The 19,640-nt window shown below is 53.7% G+C and overlaps 1 protein-coding gene across 1 annotated transcript; it reads right to left on the bottom strand.

The window, feature by feature from the left end:
* Positions 1 to 2,388: 2,388 nt before the first annotated feature.
* Mylk2 (myosin light chain kinase 2) lies at positions 2,389 to 14,371 on the bottom strand. Its single transcript, XM_013010835.1, has 12 exons — positions 14,320 to 14,371; positions 13,408 to 13,861; positions 12,421 to 12,719; positions 10,758 to 10,863; positions 10,069 to 10,162; positions 6,991 to 7,100; positions 6,764 to 6,905; positions 4,585 to 4,655; positions 4,366 to 4,494; positions 3,646 to 3,798; positions 3,400 to 3,532; positions 2,389 to 2,469 (listed from the first exon to the last, which is right to left on the bottom strand). Exons 1-12 carry the CDS (start codon positions 14,369 to 14,371, stop codon positions 2,389 to 2,391), a joined length of 1,824 nt encoding a protein of 607 aa, XP_012866289.1.
* Between the last annotated feature and the right edge of the window lie 5,269 nt (positions 14,372 to 19,640).

Raw genomic sequence — 19,640 nt, 5'->3', positions numbered from 1 at the left:
TCTCCTCTCTGAACCTATTTCCTCACCTGAGAAATATGATGAGGGGGCATCCCAGCCCCGCTCCTGACTGCCATAGGACCCTAGAAGTGCAGAGGACAGAAGGGCTGAGGTTGTCAGTCTCACGTTACAAAGGAGGGAACAGAGGCTGGAGTTTGGAGGGCTGCATTCCAGTCCCAGTTACTGCCATCTTTGATGTAGGACCCTCCTCATGGGGGCCTTGGTTTCCCCCATATGGATTCAGGCCTTGGTTCTCTGCTCTGGCTGAACCTCCCCTCCTCCCCTCCCCCCAGTGATGACTCATCCCTCATCATCGAGCTGTGTGGCCGAGGCTCAGCCTGGGTGGAGGCCAGTGAGGCCAAGTGGGCCACTCAGCGGAAACCACAGGCCTGGCCCAGCTGGCAGGTGGCGGGCGGGCCGGCGAGTGGACGGGCAGGGGTGCGTGGCTGCGGGGCCACCTCCCACAGAGATCCCAAGCCAGGCTCTGAGCCTCCCAGCTCCCCACAGCGGCAGGGCCAAGCTGGGGCCCAGAAGTCCTCCATCCTGTACCCCGCACAGCATCTACCACAAGGCAGAGCATCTACCACAAGGCAGAGCACAGCGAGGTGCCTAGCCCCGCCCTCCGGGTGCCTAGCCCCGCCCTCCGGGTGCCTAGCCCCGCCCTCCGGGAGGCAGCACATTCAAGGCACAGCTGAGCTCTCTCTGTCCCTGCAGGCCCAGGCTTGGTGGAAAGTGGCTGGGGTGCAGGGGTGAGCGCGGGGGCTCAGGGTCTGGTCCACCACTGACTTGCTGGGTGAGCAGAGGCTGAGCCTCTCTGAGCCTGGCACTCCCGTCCGGTCCCTGTGAGCAGAGCAGCAGCCCCTAGTGGGGAGCAGAGAGCCATGGCAGGGCAATGGCAAATGGCCATTGCCCTGCGGGGACACCCTGCTGTCTGCTCAGCAGGTGGAGAAGACCTCATTTCCAGCCCCAGCCCCTAACTTGTTGAGCAACCATCAAGTTCCTTCTCAGCTCGGCCTGTTTCCCCATGCATCAGATGAAGTATGCTGGCAGCTCCCCCTGCCCAGCCCCGCCCTGTGACATCCCCGGATCCCACTGATGGGCCCTCTGTCTGCCATGTGAGTGGAGTCTTCCCCCGCCTCGACCCCTCCGTCCCCTCCCCTCTAAGCGATCTCCCACCCTCCTGCTGTGGGAATCATGGGACCCAGAGTTCAGACAGAGGCTCACCCAGAGGCTCGCTCGGTCATCCCAGGGCATGCTGGCTAGTATGATACTGCTCTCATAGTGTGGAAACTGAGGCACAGTGCTGGGAAGTCACCTGCCCAGACAGACCCCACGCTGGTCAGGCAGGCTTCTGAGTCTGCCTGTGAAAGCAGCACACTGTAGGTACATGTACTCCAGTGCCTGGCACACAGTAGGCCCTCAGCCAATCGTAGTCATCTGATCACACACAAGCATGGGCACGCACCCAGGGCAGCAGGCCGCACCGACCTGTACATTTATTTACAAGGCACAAGCTAAGAGCAGGTTGGGGGCTGCCCAACGGCCTTCGATCGCCTGGGCCTGCTGAGCCCATGGGCTTGAGGCCATGGGCACCCTCTGGGGCAGGCAGCAGGCTCAGCCCTTGGGTGAGCTTGGAGATGGTTTCCTGTGTTCCCAGGCCTCTTCCCTCACCCCCGCAGACCTGGGCTGGGTGCCTTCGCTCCCAGAATTCCTGTGTCTTGGTGGTCACACAAAGAAGGTGGGTGGGGGCCAGATGATGTGTGTGTGTGTGTGTGTGTGTGTGTGTGTGTGTGCAAGGCCTTATCTGTTGGGAGAGGACATGGGAGAGGGCGTGTGGAATCCTCCTTCACAAAGCCTGCTCTGTCTCCCCTGGCAGCTGGACTTAGAAATCATATGCACAACTCCCTGCCTGCCCCCGGCCGGAAGTCCCCCATCCACAACTGCGGAAGCCCTCCTGCTGAACACCGCCCCCCTAGCCCCCCAGCCGCCATCATTCCCCCCCCCAGCTAGGAGCAAGCCCAGGCTGCCCATATCCTGGGTGGGGCAAAGCAGGGGCCACAGGGGCAGCTAAGGGGAGCTAAGGCAGGGACAGGACGCAGCCCCACGCCGTGGATCGTCGCCGTGGAGTGTCATGTGGCGGATGGGTCCGATGTCTATCGGGGAGGCAGTAGCGAGATGGATCCAGGCCACACTCTGAGGTCCAAGGCGGCTCATGTCGGGGAAGCATCACTGCATGGGGGGCGTGGGGAGCCCCGAGCCTCCCAGCCTGGCACAGCCGGTCCTGGCCAGCCGGCCCCAGGGATCTGGCCTGCCTTCTCCAGCCTTCCGGGCTGTGTGCCCTCAGCCCCGGCCACTGCGCGGCTGTGTTCAGACCTCGGTGGCTCCTGGGGCTCAGACCCCCAGAGCCATGAGGGCCCCCGAGCTGCTGATCTTCTTGAAGCGGTTGGCTGCGCTGACAGCAATGAAGTTTTTCTGAAGAGAGGGGGATGAGAGAGAAGGAGTCCCAGTCAATGATTATTCCAGAAGGATCCATGGCTAGGAAGGGTGCAGTACCCAACGTGGCCACTGGAGGTGCCATGACACACATGAGGCCATGGAGCCGGGGCTATGTGTATCTTGGTCGAGGATCCTCGTTCCTCTCTGACTTCATCTCTTCTCCCTTTCTCACCCCATTCCAGCAATAATGGCTTTTTCCCTGTTCCTCAAACTTAACACCTGCCACAGGGCCTTTGTACTGGCAGCACCCACTGCCTGGAGGATGGTAGAAGTAGAAAGTTTCTACTTCCCACCAAAGGAAATCCACAAAGATTGGGATCCTTGTCTCCTGCCCGGCTCACTGTTGCATCCTGGAAGCCCGGAAGTCACTGTTCAAGAAATATTTGGGATCTGGGTCCTGTAGATCACACCTGTAATCCTAGCTACTCAGGAGGCTGAGAACTGAGGATCATGGTTTGTAGCCAGGCCTGACAGGAAAGTCCATGAGACTCTTATTTCCAATTAACCACCAGAAAACTGGAAGCGGCACTGTGGCTGAAAGTGGTAGAGCACTAGCTTTGAGCAAAAAAAGCTCAGGGGCAGCACCGAGGCCTTGAGTTCAAGCCCCATGGCCATCCGAAAAAACAAAAAATTAGGGGAAAAATGAAAGAACTATGACCAGGTCAGAGACCCTTCCCTGAAGAAGGCTCCGCTCGGGGAGGAGAGCCAGCCCAGGCAGGAGAGGGAAGAGCAAGTTTTTTTTTTTGCCAGATAGGACCAGGCCTGGTCAACAGAACCTGCCAAGGCAGGGTTGCGAGCTGGGCTCAGGAGCCAAGCTGCTCCCCAGCGGAGGCTCCCCCACCCCAGTCCCCTGCCTTCCCCGGCCCCCCGCCTCCCCCTGGCCCCCGCCTTCCCCGGCCCCGGCACCTTCCAGCGTCTCTTCATGAGGTATTTCTTCAGCAGAATCTGGGATTTGAGGCGGCGATTACAGCGCTTGGCTTTCTCAGCGAGGTTGTTGAGCCAGGGGTGGGCGAGGCACTGGGCAGCGCTCATCCGGGCCCTGTGTGGGAGGGCAGCTCGGTGAGCGTGGGCATGCCCAGCTCCCCGGGGCTCCCGGCCTGGGAGATGCACTGGGCTTGCACACTCACAGTGCATGCCTTGGGTAAGTCTTACCCCTGGTCCTTGACGATAAGATTGGAGACAAAATCTTTGGCCTCATCTGACACCGCCTCGAAGGTCTCCTCATCAAAGTACCAGTTGCCAGACAGAATATTGTTTAGGGTCTCCGTGTCATCGTCTCCCAGGAACGGGGAGAGGCCACTCAGCCTGGCAGAAGAGGAAGACCAGAGTGGGAGGTGAGGTTGAGGTGCTGGGGTCAAGGGTGGGGGCAGAGCCTAGGAGGTAGCACCGTGTGCTAGAAAGACCCCCAGCTTTCCAAGTGGGACAGACCTGGGTGTGAATCTGGCTGGGTGACTTTGGGCAAGTCACTTCCCCTCTCTGAGCCTCACTCTTCTCATCTGTAAAATGGGCATGAGCATCCTAGCTTCCCAGGATGAGGAATGTGAGTACCAGGTGTATGATGAGTACACAACAAAATAAAAAAGAAAATGTCCACCGTCCCTCTCCTCCCACCCTGAACCATCTGCAATCTGCTGTCCAGAGATCTTGGCTGGGGTTCTACGCCATTCAGGGCCTTGGCTTTTTCCATCTAGAAAATAGGCACCAAATCTCCCTCTCTGGCACTCCCAATCCCCACACCCAAAAAGTGAACTCTGGCTGAGGGATCAGGGAGGAGGCGCCACCTTTCCAGGACCCTGAGGCCACGCTCGGCCTCTGTGACCCCCCCACCTGCCCCAACCCACCCCGGCACTGGTACTCTCCCTCGGGCCTCACAGCATGTAGGTGATGACCCCCATACTCCACATGTCTGTCTTGTCAGAGATCTGGTCGTAATTCACCACCTCCGGGGACAGGAACTCTGGGGTCCCAAAATTCACCTTCAGCTTCTCATCAGGGTTATACCTGGGGGTGAGATCAAGAGCTCAGGACTCAGCCTGTCCCCAAGGCCCTTTCCACCTTCTGCTGACCCTCACCAGCCCGCCCCCGTGGTACCTCCGTGCCAGGCCGAAGTCAATGATCTTCACCAAGTGGCCGGTGGTGTTGACACACAGGATGTTCTCTGGCTGGAGAGACGAGGGAGGGGTGGAAGGGTGGCCTGAATTGGCCTCTGACCCAGCTAACACTCCCTCTTTGGGACCCCTTCACACCTGCCTGCCCCTGACACAGCAAAGGATGCTGAAACCCTGCAAGAGACTTGTCAGATGGAGGCCAAAACCCCTTAGTGGGCTTGACTGAGCCCGATTTCCCTCCCTTGAAGGCCAGGAGAGCCAGCTAATCCTGAGGCTGTAGAGAAGTGTGGCTCACTGCCCACCAGGGCATGGATCCCTAAAGACCTGAGCAGGAAAACATCAGAGCAGGGATCCTGAGATCCCTGGCTTCCTTCCACCAACACGCGCCCATCCTGCACACACAACAACTGATCATGGTCAACTATGAATGACTGAATGCTACTGACTGAATGCTACTGAAATCACATTCAGCTAGTATTTACTTATTTATTTATTTAGGCTCTTGCACCATCTAGACATGCGCTCTACCACTTGAGCCACAGCATCACTTCCAGTTTTCTGGTGGTTTATTGGAGATAAGTGGCTCACGCCTGTAATCCTAGCTACTCAGGAGGCTGAGATCTGAGGATCTCCATTCAGAGCCAGCCCAGGCAGGAAAGTCCGTGAAACTCTTGTCCCCAATAAACCACCAGAAAACCAGAAGTGGTACTATAGCTCAAGTGGTAGAGCACTAGCTCTGAGCTGAAGAGCTGAAGGACAGCGCTCAGGCCCAGAGTTCTAAGCCCCATGACTGACAAAAAAAAAAGTCTCATAAACTTTCCTGCCTGGGCTGGCTTTGAACCATGGTCCTTAGATCTCAGCCTCCTGAGAAGCTAGGATTACAGGTGTGAGGCCCCCCCCAGCCCTTGCCCCCGGCTTCCTGGAGTCTTTACAGAACCAACGTTGTCACTCAGGGAAAGACAAAGTTCAGCCTCATGTCCCACCATGGCAGGGAAAGAGAAGATGCAACTGTGTGGGATGAGGCTGAGCTTTTTCTGCTTATGTGGTGCTGAGGAATGGAACCCAGGGCCTCGTGCATGCAAGGCAAGCACTCTACCACTGAGCCACCTTCCCAGCCCCTCCTTTTCTTTCTTCTGGGGCAAGGCCCCAGGCCAAGGGTGGTCTTACCGTGGGGGGGTCTTAGCTGCCATCAGCAGTACATGTTATCAAGGAAATGAGTGGAAAGGCCACCCATATGCTGAAAAGAGCTTCACATTCCTCAGCATTAATATCTCATCTAACTTCGCCACTTACCCACACACACTTGCTGCAAGAGGGGCGTTATACCCCTGACTCTACCCCTCCCCATGCCAGGCCACACCCTGGCAGGCATCCCTAAGCTACAGACAGCTTCTACCACTGGATGGCAATTGATATTTCAGGAGAGCTGCCATGTGCATGGCTCTGTGCTGGCTCAGGAAAGGATGTACATAGTTCTGTTGCTGTACACGTGTGTCTGCACATGTGCACATGCATGCATGTGCTTGAACATGCATGCATGGGGCTTGAACTCAGAGCCTGAGTATTGTTTCTTAGCGTTTTTTGCCCAAGGCTGGCATTCTGCCACTTGAGCTATGGCTCCGCTTCCTACTTTTTTGGTGGGTAATTAGAAATAAGAGCCTCACAGACTTTCCCATCCAGGCTGGGTTTGAACCACAATCCTCAGATCTCAGCCTCCTGAGCAAGTAGGATTACAAGCATGAGCCACTGGCTGTCAGCAGGGATTTAGACTTGGTCAGTTTGGCCTTGAATCTCTACTATGAGGCACTGGCTACAGAAAGCAGACCCTGGGCACCTATGTGTTGGTTCTGAATGAATGAACCAATATTCTCAGCACCTCTCACAGGGCCACACTGAGGTGGGCGCATGAGGACCACTGACTAGACGTGAGCTTGGGGCTCATGGGGTGCAAATGATTGGGGAAATACTTAGTGTTAGACTAGAAGTTACGAGACAGCTGGGGCATCCTCTCTGCCCCATCTCTCTTGTGCCTAGCGCCTGGCATGTTCGGTAAGTCCTAAACTCACAATCTATGAATGGAAGGAGGACTGGACGGGGAGAAGGAGGGATGGGGAGATGGAAGGGTGCTCCCTGCACCCCTCCCAGGGGCCCTGGGGCAGCACCTTGAGGTCCAAGTGCAGAACGTTCATCTTGTGCATGAAGAGGATTCCGTCACAGATCTGCCTGACGAACACCATGGTGTCCACCTCAGTCAGAGGGTAGTCCTCATCCACAATCCTCTCGAACAGCTCACCACCCTCGATGCTGCACACAGAGACCCCCTCTGCAGCCTTGTGCTGGGCTGCCGGCCTCCCCCAGCCTGGCTCCCGACCCCATAGGTGCTACTCACTACTCCATGAACAGGATGATCTCATGCGAGGTCTCTATGGCCGCGTAGAGCTGGATCAGGTTGCGGTGGTTCAACTGGTTCATGACCTCAATTTCCAGCATCACCATTTCCTGGGGGTCAGAGAAGTCAAAGGGACCAGGGGAGCATCATCAGCCTCGGCCCTCAGACCTCCGCACCTTGCCCTCTGCCAGACCTGTGGTACCCTGCACGGGACCTCTGCCAGACCAGCTTCCTCCGGTGTGTTCTCTCTCTCTCTGTCTCTCTGTCTCTGTCTCTCCGTCACTCCCTCTCCCTCCCCCCCCCCCCCCGCCCCGATACTCCTCAGGCCTCTGCCTCAAGTCCATGCCTGTATCCAACTTTGTATCCAAATATGATTGACTTGCAATTCTCTAGCTCTGCCTCTGAGCTCTCCTCCCACTCCAGGTTCCAAAATATCCAGCCACGTCCTTTCCATGTTCCTCAAATGGCCAAGAGGATCTCAAATGGATCGTGTGCACAGTGAAGCTTTTGATGACAACACTATGGCCTGTTGCGCTGCCTCTCCCACCCCAAGCTTGCCCACCAGAAGGAGGCTACCAAGCTTCACCCACACACTCAGGACAGAAGGCCAGGAGCCACCTTCGACACGCCTCTCTTTCCCATTCTGCAGAGAGTGCTTTAATGAACTCCATCTTCAAACTAGATTCTAAATCGAATCATGTCTCACCACCTCCATCTCTACTCTCTGGACCTAAGCCAGCATTATTTGTCACTTTCAGAACAATTGCCAGTCAGTTGTCACATTACGGGGGGGGACAGCAATATGTCTAGGACTATTCACACTGTGGAAGTTCATGTAATATCAGGCCTCTCCCTGCAGCTGCTCCCCCCAGGGCCAACATTAAATACCAGGTGCCACAAGGCTGCTCTTGATTCTGTCCCCTCAGCTCCCGCCTCCCTGCCACTTTCTCAGCCAAGCTGCGTCCCATCCTCCCACCATCCTACCGCCCTATCGACAGCGAGTGGCCACTGTGAGCTCCCTGTTCGCTCTTCCTTACCTGGCTCTATCTTTCCTCCTGGCACTTCTCAGTTCCTGACACGGTGCCTTTTTATTTTTCTTTAGCTTCTAGTTGTGTCTCTCAGCGCTCCCACACGTCACACCCAGTCCCCAGCACAGTGAATGGCAAGAAAAACGCCCAGTCACCAATTAACCAATCACTGGTGCCAACAACTTCATGCCGCACATAGGTATTGAGCATCTACTGAGCCAAGTCCTGGGATAGAGGCCTGGGAACAACTGTGGATACTCTAGGTGCCAGCATTGACTACTGAAGATGCAGCTGGATATGGCTGCATAGGAAAGATGCACCTTCCCACTATACGTACAGCTGCAAAGTGACTCTGGGCTGCAGAGATCAGGAGTGGCTTCTCATACCCTTGTGGCACTCTACCTGGTGTGCCTGCAGCTCTCCAAACCTTACTTTTCTGCCTCCCAGCTATTTCTGACCTATAGGCCTTTCCTCCTACAGCTTCTCTGTCCTTTTCCCTTTCCTACCTTTCTCTTCCTTCCCCTTTCCTCCCATTCTATTCCATGCTATCCTATCCCATTCTATTCTTTTCTATTGTATTCTATTCTTTCCCATGCCATTCGATCCTATCCTATTCTTTCTCTTTCTATCCTTTTATTTTGGTTAGGCCTGAACTCAGGGCCTGAACCCTGTCCCTGAGCTTTTTTGCTCAAGGCTAGCGCTCTACCACTTGAGCCACAGCGCCACTTCTGGTTTTCTGGTGGTTAATTGGAAATAAGAGTCTCATAGACTTTCATGCCTACACTGGCTTCGAACCCCAATCCTCAGATCTCAGCCTCCTGAATAGCTAGGATTACAGGCATGAGCCACCAGCATCAGAATGCTATCCTATTCTGCTATTCTTGCCCATACTATTCTATTCTTTTCTATTCTATACTATTCCGTTCTTTCTCATTTTATTTTCTTCTTTTCTTTTCCATTCTATCCTATTCGTGTGTGTGTGTGTGTGTGTGTGTGTGTGTGTGTGTGTGTGTGTGTGTGTCTGTCATTAAGCTTGAACTCTGGGCCTGGGTGTTCTCCATCAGCTCTTCAGCTCAAGGCTAGTGCTCTGCCACTTGAGCCACAGTGCCACTCCAGTTTTCTGGTGATGTATTGGAAATAAGAGTTTTCCGAAGTTTTCTTCCCTGGGCTGGCTTTGAACCATGATCCTCAGATCTCAGCCTCCTGAGTAGCTAGGATTACAGGTGTGAGCCACTGACACCGGGCTCATTCTATCCTTTTCTATTCTCTCCCATTTTATTCTCTTCTTCTCCATCCTATTCTATCCCATTCTTCTAATCTATTCTTTCTCTGCAAAGCCTTCACCCTGGAAAAACTGGTCCAGGAAGCTTCCTCAGGCTCCCAGGATTGAGCCAGGAACCTCTCCACCCTCTCGCTTACTCTGGACTCCTCAGCTTCCCTGAGTTACAGCTCCGAGCACATCAATTTGTAAGGCTGTCCTCATCTCCTTACACACCAGCTCCTCACCCCTCGTGAGCCTCTGTCTATATTCCCAGGGCAAGAACTGCTCCTGGCCTTGAGCCTGGCCCATACTAGGGGTGTAAGGCAAAGCACTCTACTGGGTTCCTCATCTTGCTGTTAGCTCCCAGAGGGCACATGAGGACCCCAGTGCCCAGCCTGCCTCACAGCCACACGTGTATCATTAAATCGAGCCCGAGGGCATAAACAGCCTGTACCTAGCAAAAGATGTCCCTGGAGAAGTTCACTAACTGGGTATATGATTTATGGTTTGGGGTACCAGGGCCCTCAAGATGGTGCTTCTCTCTCTCTCTCTCTTTCTCTCTCTCTGTCTCTGTCTCTGTGTGTGTGTGTGTTTCTCTCTCTCTCTCTTTCTCTCTCTCTATCTCTGTCTCTGTGTGTGTGTGTGTGTTTCTCTCTCTCTCTCTCTCTCTCATATCTTCAATGTAGCAAGTTTCACACACCAGCCTGGTCCCAGAGGCATAGGCTGAGGGAGACTAGAGGCACCTGCTCCAGGAACCCCCTCTCCCGCAGAGCCAGCTCTCCCCGTTACCTTGTCCTTGGGAGTCTGTTTCTTGATGACCTTGGCTGCCAGTTTGAGGCCCGTAGCTTTCTCTGTACAGGTACAAACAGCTCCAAACTTGCCACTGGAGAGACAAGAGATGGGATTGAGAGGAGTCTAAAGACCCAGGGCTCCCTAGGGGACTGTGACCCATTCCTATCTTGGCTCCAGGCCCTGAGAGATCAGAACATTCACCCCTGCCAGCCCCAAACCTCTCTCCTGAAGCCAGAAGCCATATGTGTGCCCGGACAAGGGGTGGAGGAGTCTCTGAACTGCACATACCAAGTGCATGGAGCACACTGTGCCCCGGCTCCTGAGGAGCGCAGCCCTGAGAGGGACCCTTACAGGGTAAGGTGTAAGGTGGGCAGGGATACTGGGGAGGCCCCTTTTAGGTAACAGGGAGGGAACTCTCTGTTAGGGGTGCTGGCCCAAACTAGTGCTTGCTTGACCTGAGGAGCCACTATGGTAAATGGAATGAAGGCAGAGGTCAATTGTTTCTGACTGCCTCTTTCCTCTGGGACACTGAATGGTGTCTGTGGAAATGGCATGTGCATACCAGTACATGACCGCTGACACACCACGCGTGTGACCATGCAGAAGTGAACGCACATGGGCCCCTATCCTGCGCACTGAGGCCTGCTCTCCTGCCCAGGTTTCCCACCCCGGGGTCCCTCTCGCACCCTCCCAACGCCTCCTTGGAGTTCATGCTGAATTCACTGTTCACATTTCCGGTCCTCAGCTCCACAATGCGATGCGGGAAGGGGGCCGGGGGTGGTGGGCAGTCATCTGGGGAGGCAGAGCAGAGTTGAGGTCTTTGTCAGGATTTCTGGGGATCAAGCTTGATCAGCGAGCCCCTCCCTGGCCTGGGTGCCCCCTCCCTCCAGGGAACTTAAGTTCACTCTGTGATACCTGGGGGACACCTGGCTCCAGGATAGGGGATAGGAGACCCAGTTTCCTATTTCAGTTCTGCCGCTGACACCCAAAATAGTCTTGGAAAGTGTCTGTCCCTGTCAGAGGGGACTCAGCTTCTCCTGGCAGAAGAATGAGACAGCTGAGTGGACCTCTCTGACCTTTATTGTAAGATAGGAGAGCACCACCCCAAGCTATCTGCATTTCTATTAAAAATATAATAACCATGAAGTGGAATCTCAGAGAGAGCAGGGTTTCTGTGTCTGAACGACGGGACCTACTCACCATTCCCTCTTGATTTCCCTACAGCCCTGGGACAGAGCAGTTCGGTAGGAAGAGGCTGCCATCTAGTGGCTACTTGGGGAACTGTGGGCTCTGAAGGCCATGGGCTGAGTCATCGGGAATGGAAACCTCTTTATAAATAGCAAGAGACGCCAGGGAAGCCGGGCTGGTGATAAATCAGACAGCCCTTGGAGGTGGTTCAGGTCCTGTCACCCTGAGGATGTGATCTCTGGGCGGGGCGGAGGTCTGTGTCGCCGCTGGGGGCAGGAGGCAGGGCCCCTGGCTGCCGCCCAGCCGCCAGGTCCTCCCACCCAGTCTGGGTGGCACTGTGCCGCTCACCAGGCAGACTGGCGGGTCTCCCAGGGCACCTCAGCCCGGAGGAAGGGGTATCAGGACAGTCTGGCCTCTCCTGACCCCATCTCTCCTCATCCCCAGCCCACTGTGTCCCTCCCCTCTTCCCAAGCTCCCCAAGCTTGGTCATATTCAACTCTGAGCCCCTATAGAGCTGTGCCCCACCCTGCCCCCATCCCATGCCCAGCCTCCTTAATGATCGAACCTACACAAACACTCTGCTCCTGGTTCATGACACCTCAGGATGGAGTTTACAGATTGTCCCCACATTCCAATGCCAACAAGTTTGTGTTGCCCCAATGATCTGCCTGATTTCCTAAAACCATGTTTGAAAACCTGGTTTAAAAAAAAAAATCACGCTAGTCAGGCGTTGGTGGCTCACGCCCCTAATCCTAGCTACCCAGGAGGCTGAGATCTGAGGATCAAGGTTCAAAGCCAGCCCGGGGAAGAAAACTCCAGAAGACTCTTATCTCCAATAAACCACTCAGAAAACCAGAAGTGGCACTGTGGCTCAAGTGGTAGAATGCTCGCCTTCAGCTAAAAGAAAAATCATGCTAAAATCCAAAGTAGGCCGTGGAGTTAAGATGTCTTTGCTGTATGTTTTCAGACCCACCATTTCTCCTTTTCCATTTCTTTTCAAATGAAACACTTCCTGGGACCAAGTGGCATTTAGACAGGTTGAGTCTGCCTGAGGCCTAGACCAAGGTAGTTCAGCCCCCTGACTGGAGCCACTTGGGATGGATGGGCTCCTTCCCTCCCCATCCCCAGGGTAGCCCCAGCCACCACCCTTCCCTGGCCTACCCAAAATCTGGAAGCAGTCCTCCTCCCTGGCTGTGAGACAGAGAGCCTGCCCCACCTCTGATGTCTCTGAGGGAACAGCCTGGAACTTGACCCCCGTCGAGGTGTCCCCTTGCGCCTTCGCCTGGCCAGCCTGGCTTGGGGCTTTCTGTGCTGCTTCCTCCTGGCTCCCCACCAGGGTGTTCTTCCCTCCTTCTGCCTTGGCTGGCCCAGGAGCTGGAGGGGCAGGGGTCACAGGCACCCCTTCGAAGATGAGCTCTGACGCTTCACTTGGGGGCTTCTCAGCCAGCAGCTTCTCAGAGCTAGAAAGTGAGAAACGAGATGACGTGCCTTAGGGAAGTCTGGAGGCTTCTAGAAACTCACCTGTCATCTAGAGCTAATACAAGTCTGGCTCCCTCCACACCCCCACAAGGCCTCCACATTCACCTTGTACGAAATCAAGGGATGTCTGTGCCCATTTCTTTCCACTATTGATTCAAAATCATTAATAACTATCAAGAGAATTGTTGGTCCTAGTGTAGATACAACCAGGGAGCTACACAGATGTAGAGTCATAAAATTTGTGAGGATGTGAATGGGCAATCACCAAATTGATGATAATGATCGTCGTGGCTTATAACATATTATGAATGAGTTCATTTTAGCCTAACTGAGCGGTCATCTTTTCCTATTATACTAGCCATTGTATTAAGAAAAGCTAGCCTCTCCTTCTGACCTCTTAATCCTGTCCTTCACTAGACCCAAGCCCTTGGAATAAAGAGCACTCTGCATCCTGGAAGCCTAGAGAAATGCAGCATGGATGGTTTGTGGGGTACACCTCCCGCGCGACATTCCAACATTCTGAAGGACAGGGTGGTCGAGCCGGCACCCAGGACAGAAGCTGTGGAATGCCAATGCTACCCTCCCCAGTCCCGAACATGATGACAGCAGGGCCTGGCTCCTGGAAAGCAATGGCAGGACCCCTCCCACTCCGGGGCAGAGAGCACTCACCTTGAGATGGCGGCAGGGCAGCTGGGGCTATGCAGAAAAGCAGGTGAGCCCCTCCTGACTGCTGCTTGGCTCTCTGTTTCCTTCTTGCCCATTTTGGGCTCTCTGGGGTCCTGACAGCCTGAGGGTCCCTGCTCAGCATCAGGCTTCTTGCTGCTGGCCTGGGCTGTGGACGTCCCCTGAGGCAGGGCTGCTGGTGGCCCCGCATGGCCCTCCGCAGCCCTGCCCTCCGCAGGGCCCCCACCCTCATCGCCCCTGCCCACTTCCTCAGGGCCCTGGCTGCTAGGAGGGGGTACAGGCAGGGCACCATCCCCTTTCTCTGGAGCAGGGGTTTTGGCTTCTTCTTTCAGAGAGGATGAGTCTGGATCTTTCTTGAGGCCTTTTTCTGTGTCTGGGGGATTCGAGCCTTTCTCTATAGCGGGAGGTCCTTCCCCTGCAGCGCCATTGGATGCCTTGTCTGCAAAGGACGTGAGAAACTCATCAGGACCAACCTTCTCCTCCTCCCTCCCCAGCCTGGCTGGGCAGACCAGCTCTGTGCCTGCCTCTCCCCCAAGGCAGTCACTCGCAAACGTAGGTCCTATTGAGCCTCTGGGACCACTTGCTGGCCCTGGAGATTGGCTGCCAGGACCTTGGAGGCTTCTGGGACTTTCTGGGTGGGCCTCACTGCCCCTGCCTCCACCCCTCACACAGTGTTTAGCATCCCCAGCAGCCTCCCAGGGAGGCTGCAGGTCTTCCTGGTCTCTCCAGGGAGGGCTACATGTGGGACCTGGATATTGCCCAACCCCGCCCAGAGATCATTCTGACTTCTGAGTACCCCAGGCACCTCACCCATGCAAAGACACCTCTGCCACCACACAGCTCCCTCTGAGCAATTCAAACACCACTCCCAAGCTCCTCCTCCACCCGCCTTGGCACCTGTTGATGGGCTCTGGGTTTCCAGCTCAACTGCTCCATTTTCTGTTGCCATGAGGTAGGAAGGATGTGCTTCTGTTCGTCTAAATCAAGTCTTTCTAGTTGCAGAGAGAAGTATGAGGTGTGCCGGGGTTGTCAGCTGGCCTCCTCTTGGCCTGGCTGTGGCAATGGCTATGGTGACAGGAGGCCAAGGGAGAGAGACAGACCTACAGTGGAGAGGGACAATCGTGGTGGCTGCGGGCTGCTCACCGCAGTGGTTGTAAGGGATTGAGCTTGGTGGGCAGAGGCAGAGGCAGGGTTGTGGGCAGTGGAGGCGGGGACGGGGAAGAGGATCTCTTACACCAGGGGCCATGCAGCTCAGGCTGCCACCACCTGTCACTCTTGGCCCCTGTTCAGAGGACACGGCATTCTTCCCACGGCCTGACTGGGGGTAACATGGTATTGGAACCAGCAGGAAGAGGAAAGGGGACAGCCCTTTCCCAGAACCCCAACTTGGACAGGATCATAGAGGGTCTTTGGAAGGAAGAGGGGCTTTCAGACATTGCAGAAGGGCAAGATTCTGGCAGGCTCAGCTTCAGCTCTGACCCCTAGCATGCCAAAGCTCCTAGGGCTCCCCAGAACCTGGGGAGAAGCAGGCAGGCCCAGGATAACCACCTTGACCCCAGTGCCCAGCTCTGTACTGCTGGTATCTGGACCTACTTGGACCACCTTTGGGTAAGAAATTGCCTCAGTCCTGAACATACTTTCTTTGGGGAAAAAAATCTGTATTCCTCAGGCTCCTGGGTTACAGAGGCTGCCTAAGTGCCTGCAGATGCCCACAGCTCCTCCCTTGGGCAGAGCTAATGGTCTTCCTGGAAGCAGGGGCTAGTGTAATCTGTTCAAAGAGTCAGTTGCTCAGCAGAGACGGGGTAGGGAGAATCCTGCTCCTTGGGGCCTTCCGTCAGTCAGCTTTTCCTGCGAGCAGTCCAGGACTGAGTGCATCCAAAAGAGCAGTGCTCATCTGGGCTCAGGCCCTGACTGCGGCCTACCAATCCTATCCCTATTCTCTACATCAGCTGAGGGAAACAACTACTTCCCTGACATGGAGAAGGAAGAAAGGGAGGACCAAGGAGAATGTAGAAGCTTGATGAAGTGTGAAGCAGCCTCCCAGGTGGAAGGGAGAAAAGCAAAGCAAGCAAACAGCATGTGGAGAATGTTACCTGGTATGCAAAAGAGGAAGAGGATAATATGGAAGTTGATTACTTTATACACATAAGAATTGGATCTGGGTGTCAGGGGCTCACATCTGTAATTCTCGATACATAGGAAGCTGAAATCAGGAAGGTTTTAGGTCAGCCTGGGCGAAAAATCTTGAGACTCCATCTCCAGCTGAGGTTACTTTGCAAAAATAACAAAAAACAAGGCTGCAAAAAGCAAAGCCGAAAGCATGGCTCAAATGAGAGAGGGCCAAGCAAGGTAGCCGAGTGCTACACCAAGTAAGCGAGCATAAAGTCCTGAGTTCAAACCCTGGTACTGGGAGAAAAGAAATGAATTTTCTTTAGCAGGACAAGCAAGAAACTGGGGTCCGAAGTGGGAGGGAGGTGTCCTTATGGAGGGGAGGAGACTGGCGATTGAATCTAGGACCTAAGGTGCTCGTACCCTCAGCCCTTTTGTTTTGTATTTGTCTTTGCCTGGGCTGGCCTTGAAATTGTGGTCCTTCTGACTCCCCAAGTAGCTGGGATTATAGATGTGGCCCCCACCATGCTCAACACTTTTTACTTTTTCACTTGAACTAGGAATTATGTGAATGCATTGTATTCTTTTTTTTCCCCAAAAAAGCAAGCTTGTGTTTTTTCTATTAGAGTATGTCCATTGTAAGGGGGGAAGTTCATTGTGATATTTCCACACATGCAAACAATGTAGCCTGATCAACCTCACACCCTCTCATCACTCTCTCCCGGCCTATTCTTCCTTCTTAAAAGGCAACAGGTTTTATTGTTCTGTTTTCATTCTTATCACTGTTTACCAGTCCTCCCTTCCATTTCAAACCCCACCCACCAAACCTGAGCCTGATTTAATTTTCAGAAGCAAGGTTCTTTGTGTGTGTGTATGTGTGTGTGCACGCGCGCCAATCCTGGGGCTTGAACTCAGGGCCTGGGCACTGTCCCTGAGCTGCTTTTGCTCAAGGCTAGTGCTCTACCACTTGAGCCACAGTGTCACTCCTGGTATTTTCTGAGTAATTTGTTGGAGATAAAAATTTCACAGCCTTTCCCGCTCTGGCTGGCTTTGAACTGTGATCCTCAGATCTCAGCCTTCTGAGTAGGTGGTAGGGTCACAGACATAAACCACCAGCACCTAGCTCAGAAGCAAGGTTCTTGATACAAACCAGTAAAATCAGAGTCGGAGCTCCTGTTCCAGTCTGGACTGGGTGGGTAGTCTGGCCCTCCTCTAAGCCTGGCCCTCCTCTCTTCCATTTCTTTTTCAAAGTCTATTTGACTACCTGCCTCTTCCAGGTGCCTGTGTAACACTTGCAGTGTGCAATGGCCTGGCTCTTTGTAGATCATTCACTCATACTCCTGTGAGGCAAGGATTTCTACCAAGGGAAAGTGAGGCAAGGTTGAATAACTTACCCAAAAGCAGCTGGCTTAGGAGTACCTGAGCTGGAGCCTGACCTAATGGTAGGAGCTCCTATTCACTGAGCACCCACCTTTGGCTTTATCCATCTTGTCCACACATCATCTGGGTTATCTCTGTGAGCTATGCTTACCCCATTTTCTGGAGTTAAAGGAATGGGTAGCTTACCTAAAGTCAGCAAAGAAGGGAGGGCTGGAGGTGGAGCTCAGTGGTAGAGCACTTGCTCAGCCCAAGCATGAGGCCTGTGGTTTATTCCCAGCACTGAAACACACCACACACACACACACACACACGTGTGTGTGTGTATATATACATATATGTGTGTATATGTATATATGCGTATATACATATAGATATATATTATGGTCCTAAATGTACTTTTTCAAAGTATTCTTTCCTCACTAAAATTTCCCAGGACGTACCTTGTTCCCTTCTCCCTGCCGGCTACCACCCCCGCACCCAACCCTATGGATATCAGCATTCTGAAGGGCAAAATGGTTCCTGTCCTTGCCTATGATTGGAACTTTCTGGAAATGTTGGCCATGCCCACCCCCTTCAATGCCCCAGGCTGATCCCACCATGGGTTGATAGTCTGGGCACGTGATACCTGTATCCCCAGCACTGACTGAACATGACTGTCAATCAGTATTTGATGAGTAATGTCTGAGTGGCTACGAGGCTCCAGCCTGGAGTTTAGAGCATTACTTTACCCCTACTGACATATGTGACTGTCACTGTGGTTATCAGCAGTTAGACACTGAGTGCCGTCCACTACAGGCCAGGCCCAACTATGCCAAGGGCTTTACCCAGCTTCCTAGACCTTCATAAGAGACCATGCTAGGGCTTGAGTTCAGGGCCTCTCCTACTTGCTTGACTTTGTGTGTGTGTGTGTGTGTCTGTGTGTGTGTGTGTGTGTGTGTGTGTATGTATGTGTGCGTGTCCACGTGCACGCATGTTCATGCACCAGTCCTGGGGCTTGAATTCAGGGCTTGGACATTCTCCCTTTTTTACTCAAGGGACAACTTTTTGCTGGAATCGCAGCTCTACTTCTGGCTTTGTGGTGATTAATTGGATATAAAAATTTCACAGACTTTCCTGCCCAGGCTGGCTTTGAACCTTGACCCTCAGTTCACAGCCTCCTGAGTAGCTAAGATTACAGGCATGAGACCCTTAGCTTGCTTGGCTTTTTTGCTCAAGATTGTTGCTCTGCACTTGAATCACAAAGACTGATGCTTAGAGAGGGTAAGTGGCTTGTCCCCAAAGTCACAAAGCTTAGTAAGTGGCTTTACAGAGATTCAAATCCAGAGAGACTTCTCAGTGAGACCAAAAGTTAGGCTAGGACAATTTATGGGGCTTTACTTGCTAATTGTGTTACTGTTATGATTCTCAAATAGAAACAACTAAGACTTACTGAACTCTGCTAAATAGGCCAGGCGCTGAGGTCAATAACTTGATGTGTGTTTTGACTGTCCTGTTCATTGGGCCGTGAAGTCCTGCAATCTCCAAACTGTGTGGCTTCCAAGTGCCTTCATGGGCTTCCTGTTTGGGGAAGCTTTGTAAAACAAAGCATTTAGGGTGGTTCAGGAGTGTCAGCAATTCCATCCCATTTCACAGATGTGGCAGGAAAACTGAGTCACAGGGCCAAATCACAAAGTTGGGATTGGAACCATCTAACTCACCCAAGGCTTAGCTTATAATCACTCTACCCTATTACCTTCCACTAACTGACAGGGTGGCTGGGGCAGTGCTTAGCCTAGTGCTGTGGATCCAAGGGGCTCCAAATGTGGTGGAAACCTTGGTTAGAGGCCCCGGCTATTCCTGTCCACTCTGTCACAGTGCCTTCTGCTGGGACACGAGGCTGGCCTGGTTCTGATCCTTGGGATTGCCTGATCCAGCCAGCTGTTCCCAGGGAGTCCCCAAGCTTCTTCTCAAATCTCCCTTGGAGGCACAGGGGTGGGGCACAGGGAAATCTCCACCCAGCTGGGGGCTGCCAGTGCCCCTGCCCACCCCACACCAGCTGTGCAGGCACCCTCTTTGTCTCTACAGGGACAGGACCAGAAGTGGGGCAATGCCAGCACCAATTAAACCCAGCCAGGGGAATTAAGGTCAGCAGGATGCAATTATGCCTGTTGGATTTAACAAGGCTGGGGGAAGGTTTCTCCAGCCAGAGTTCACGGCTCCTTAGGCCTTTTGCCCTGAGTAGTACTGCCTTCCAGGAGCCTGGGCACTGAGGCCCTTCTATCTCTGGGTAAATGTGTTGGGAGCAGAGGGGTTAAGTCCACTGGGCACCGCTTGTTTGGCTCTAAAGAGGAAACCAGTCTAGCCAAGAGGCTTTAAAAGGACCTGCTCAGAGGAGACACTCCCAGCCTCTTTCCCTGCTCTGCCGTGATGGAAAATCCAAGGAGTTGAGCAACAACCTTTTTGCCTCAGGAAGAGAGCAGCCAACTCTCCATTCTGCTCCTAGTTTGAAAGCCTCTCAGGAAAGTTGTTAGTCTGAGATCCCTTGCCCTCTCCCACCTTGGGCTTCTGAGCTCAGAGCCTTGGCACTAGCTCCTGGCAGTACCTCCCAGGCCTCTGGAAAAACCCTATGTAAGGCTTGGTCTCTACAGAAGATCTTGTTCTTGCCTCAATGTTGGTAAGCAGAAATCTGTGCGCATCCTTATAGCAGCTGAGATGCCACTTTCTCCAGAAGTCCCATAACAACTGTCCTG

This window comes from Dipodomys ordii, unplaced genomic scaffold (assembly GCF_000151885.1).
Source record: "Dipodomys ordii isolate 6190 unplaced genomic scaffold, Dord_2.0 Scaffold13, whole genome shotgun sequence".
Classification (NCBI taxonomy): Eukaryota; Metazoa; Chordata; class Mammalia; order Rodentia; family Heteromyidae; genus Dipodomys; species Dipodomys ordii.
Note: the sequence above shows the minus strand (reverse complement) of the source record. Positions and strands in the feature narration are given on the sequence as shown.

Coding starts and splice junctions, on each gene's coding strand:
- Mylk2 (XM_013010835.1), bottom strand. CDS start 14,371: ATGGCAACAGAAAATGGAGCAGTTGAGCTGGAAACCCAGAGCCCATCA. Junction 10,864..12,420: donor GGACTGCTTCCAGATTTTGG/GTAGGCCAGGGA, acceptor CTGCCTCCCCAG/ATGACTGCCCACCACCCCCG. Junction 3,533..3,645: donor CTTATCGTCAAGGACCAGGG/GTAAGACTTACC, acceptor CCTCCCACACAG/GGCCCGGATGAGCGCTGCCC.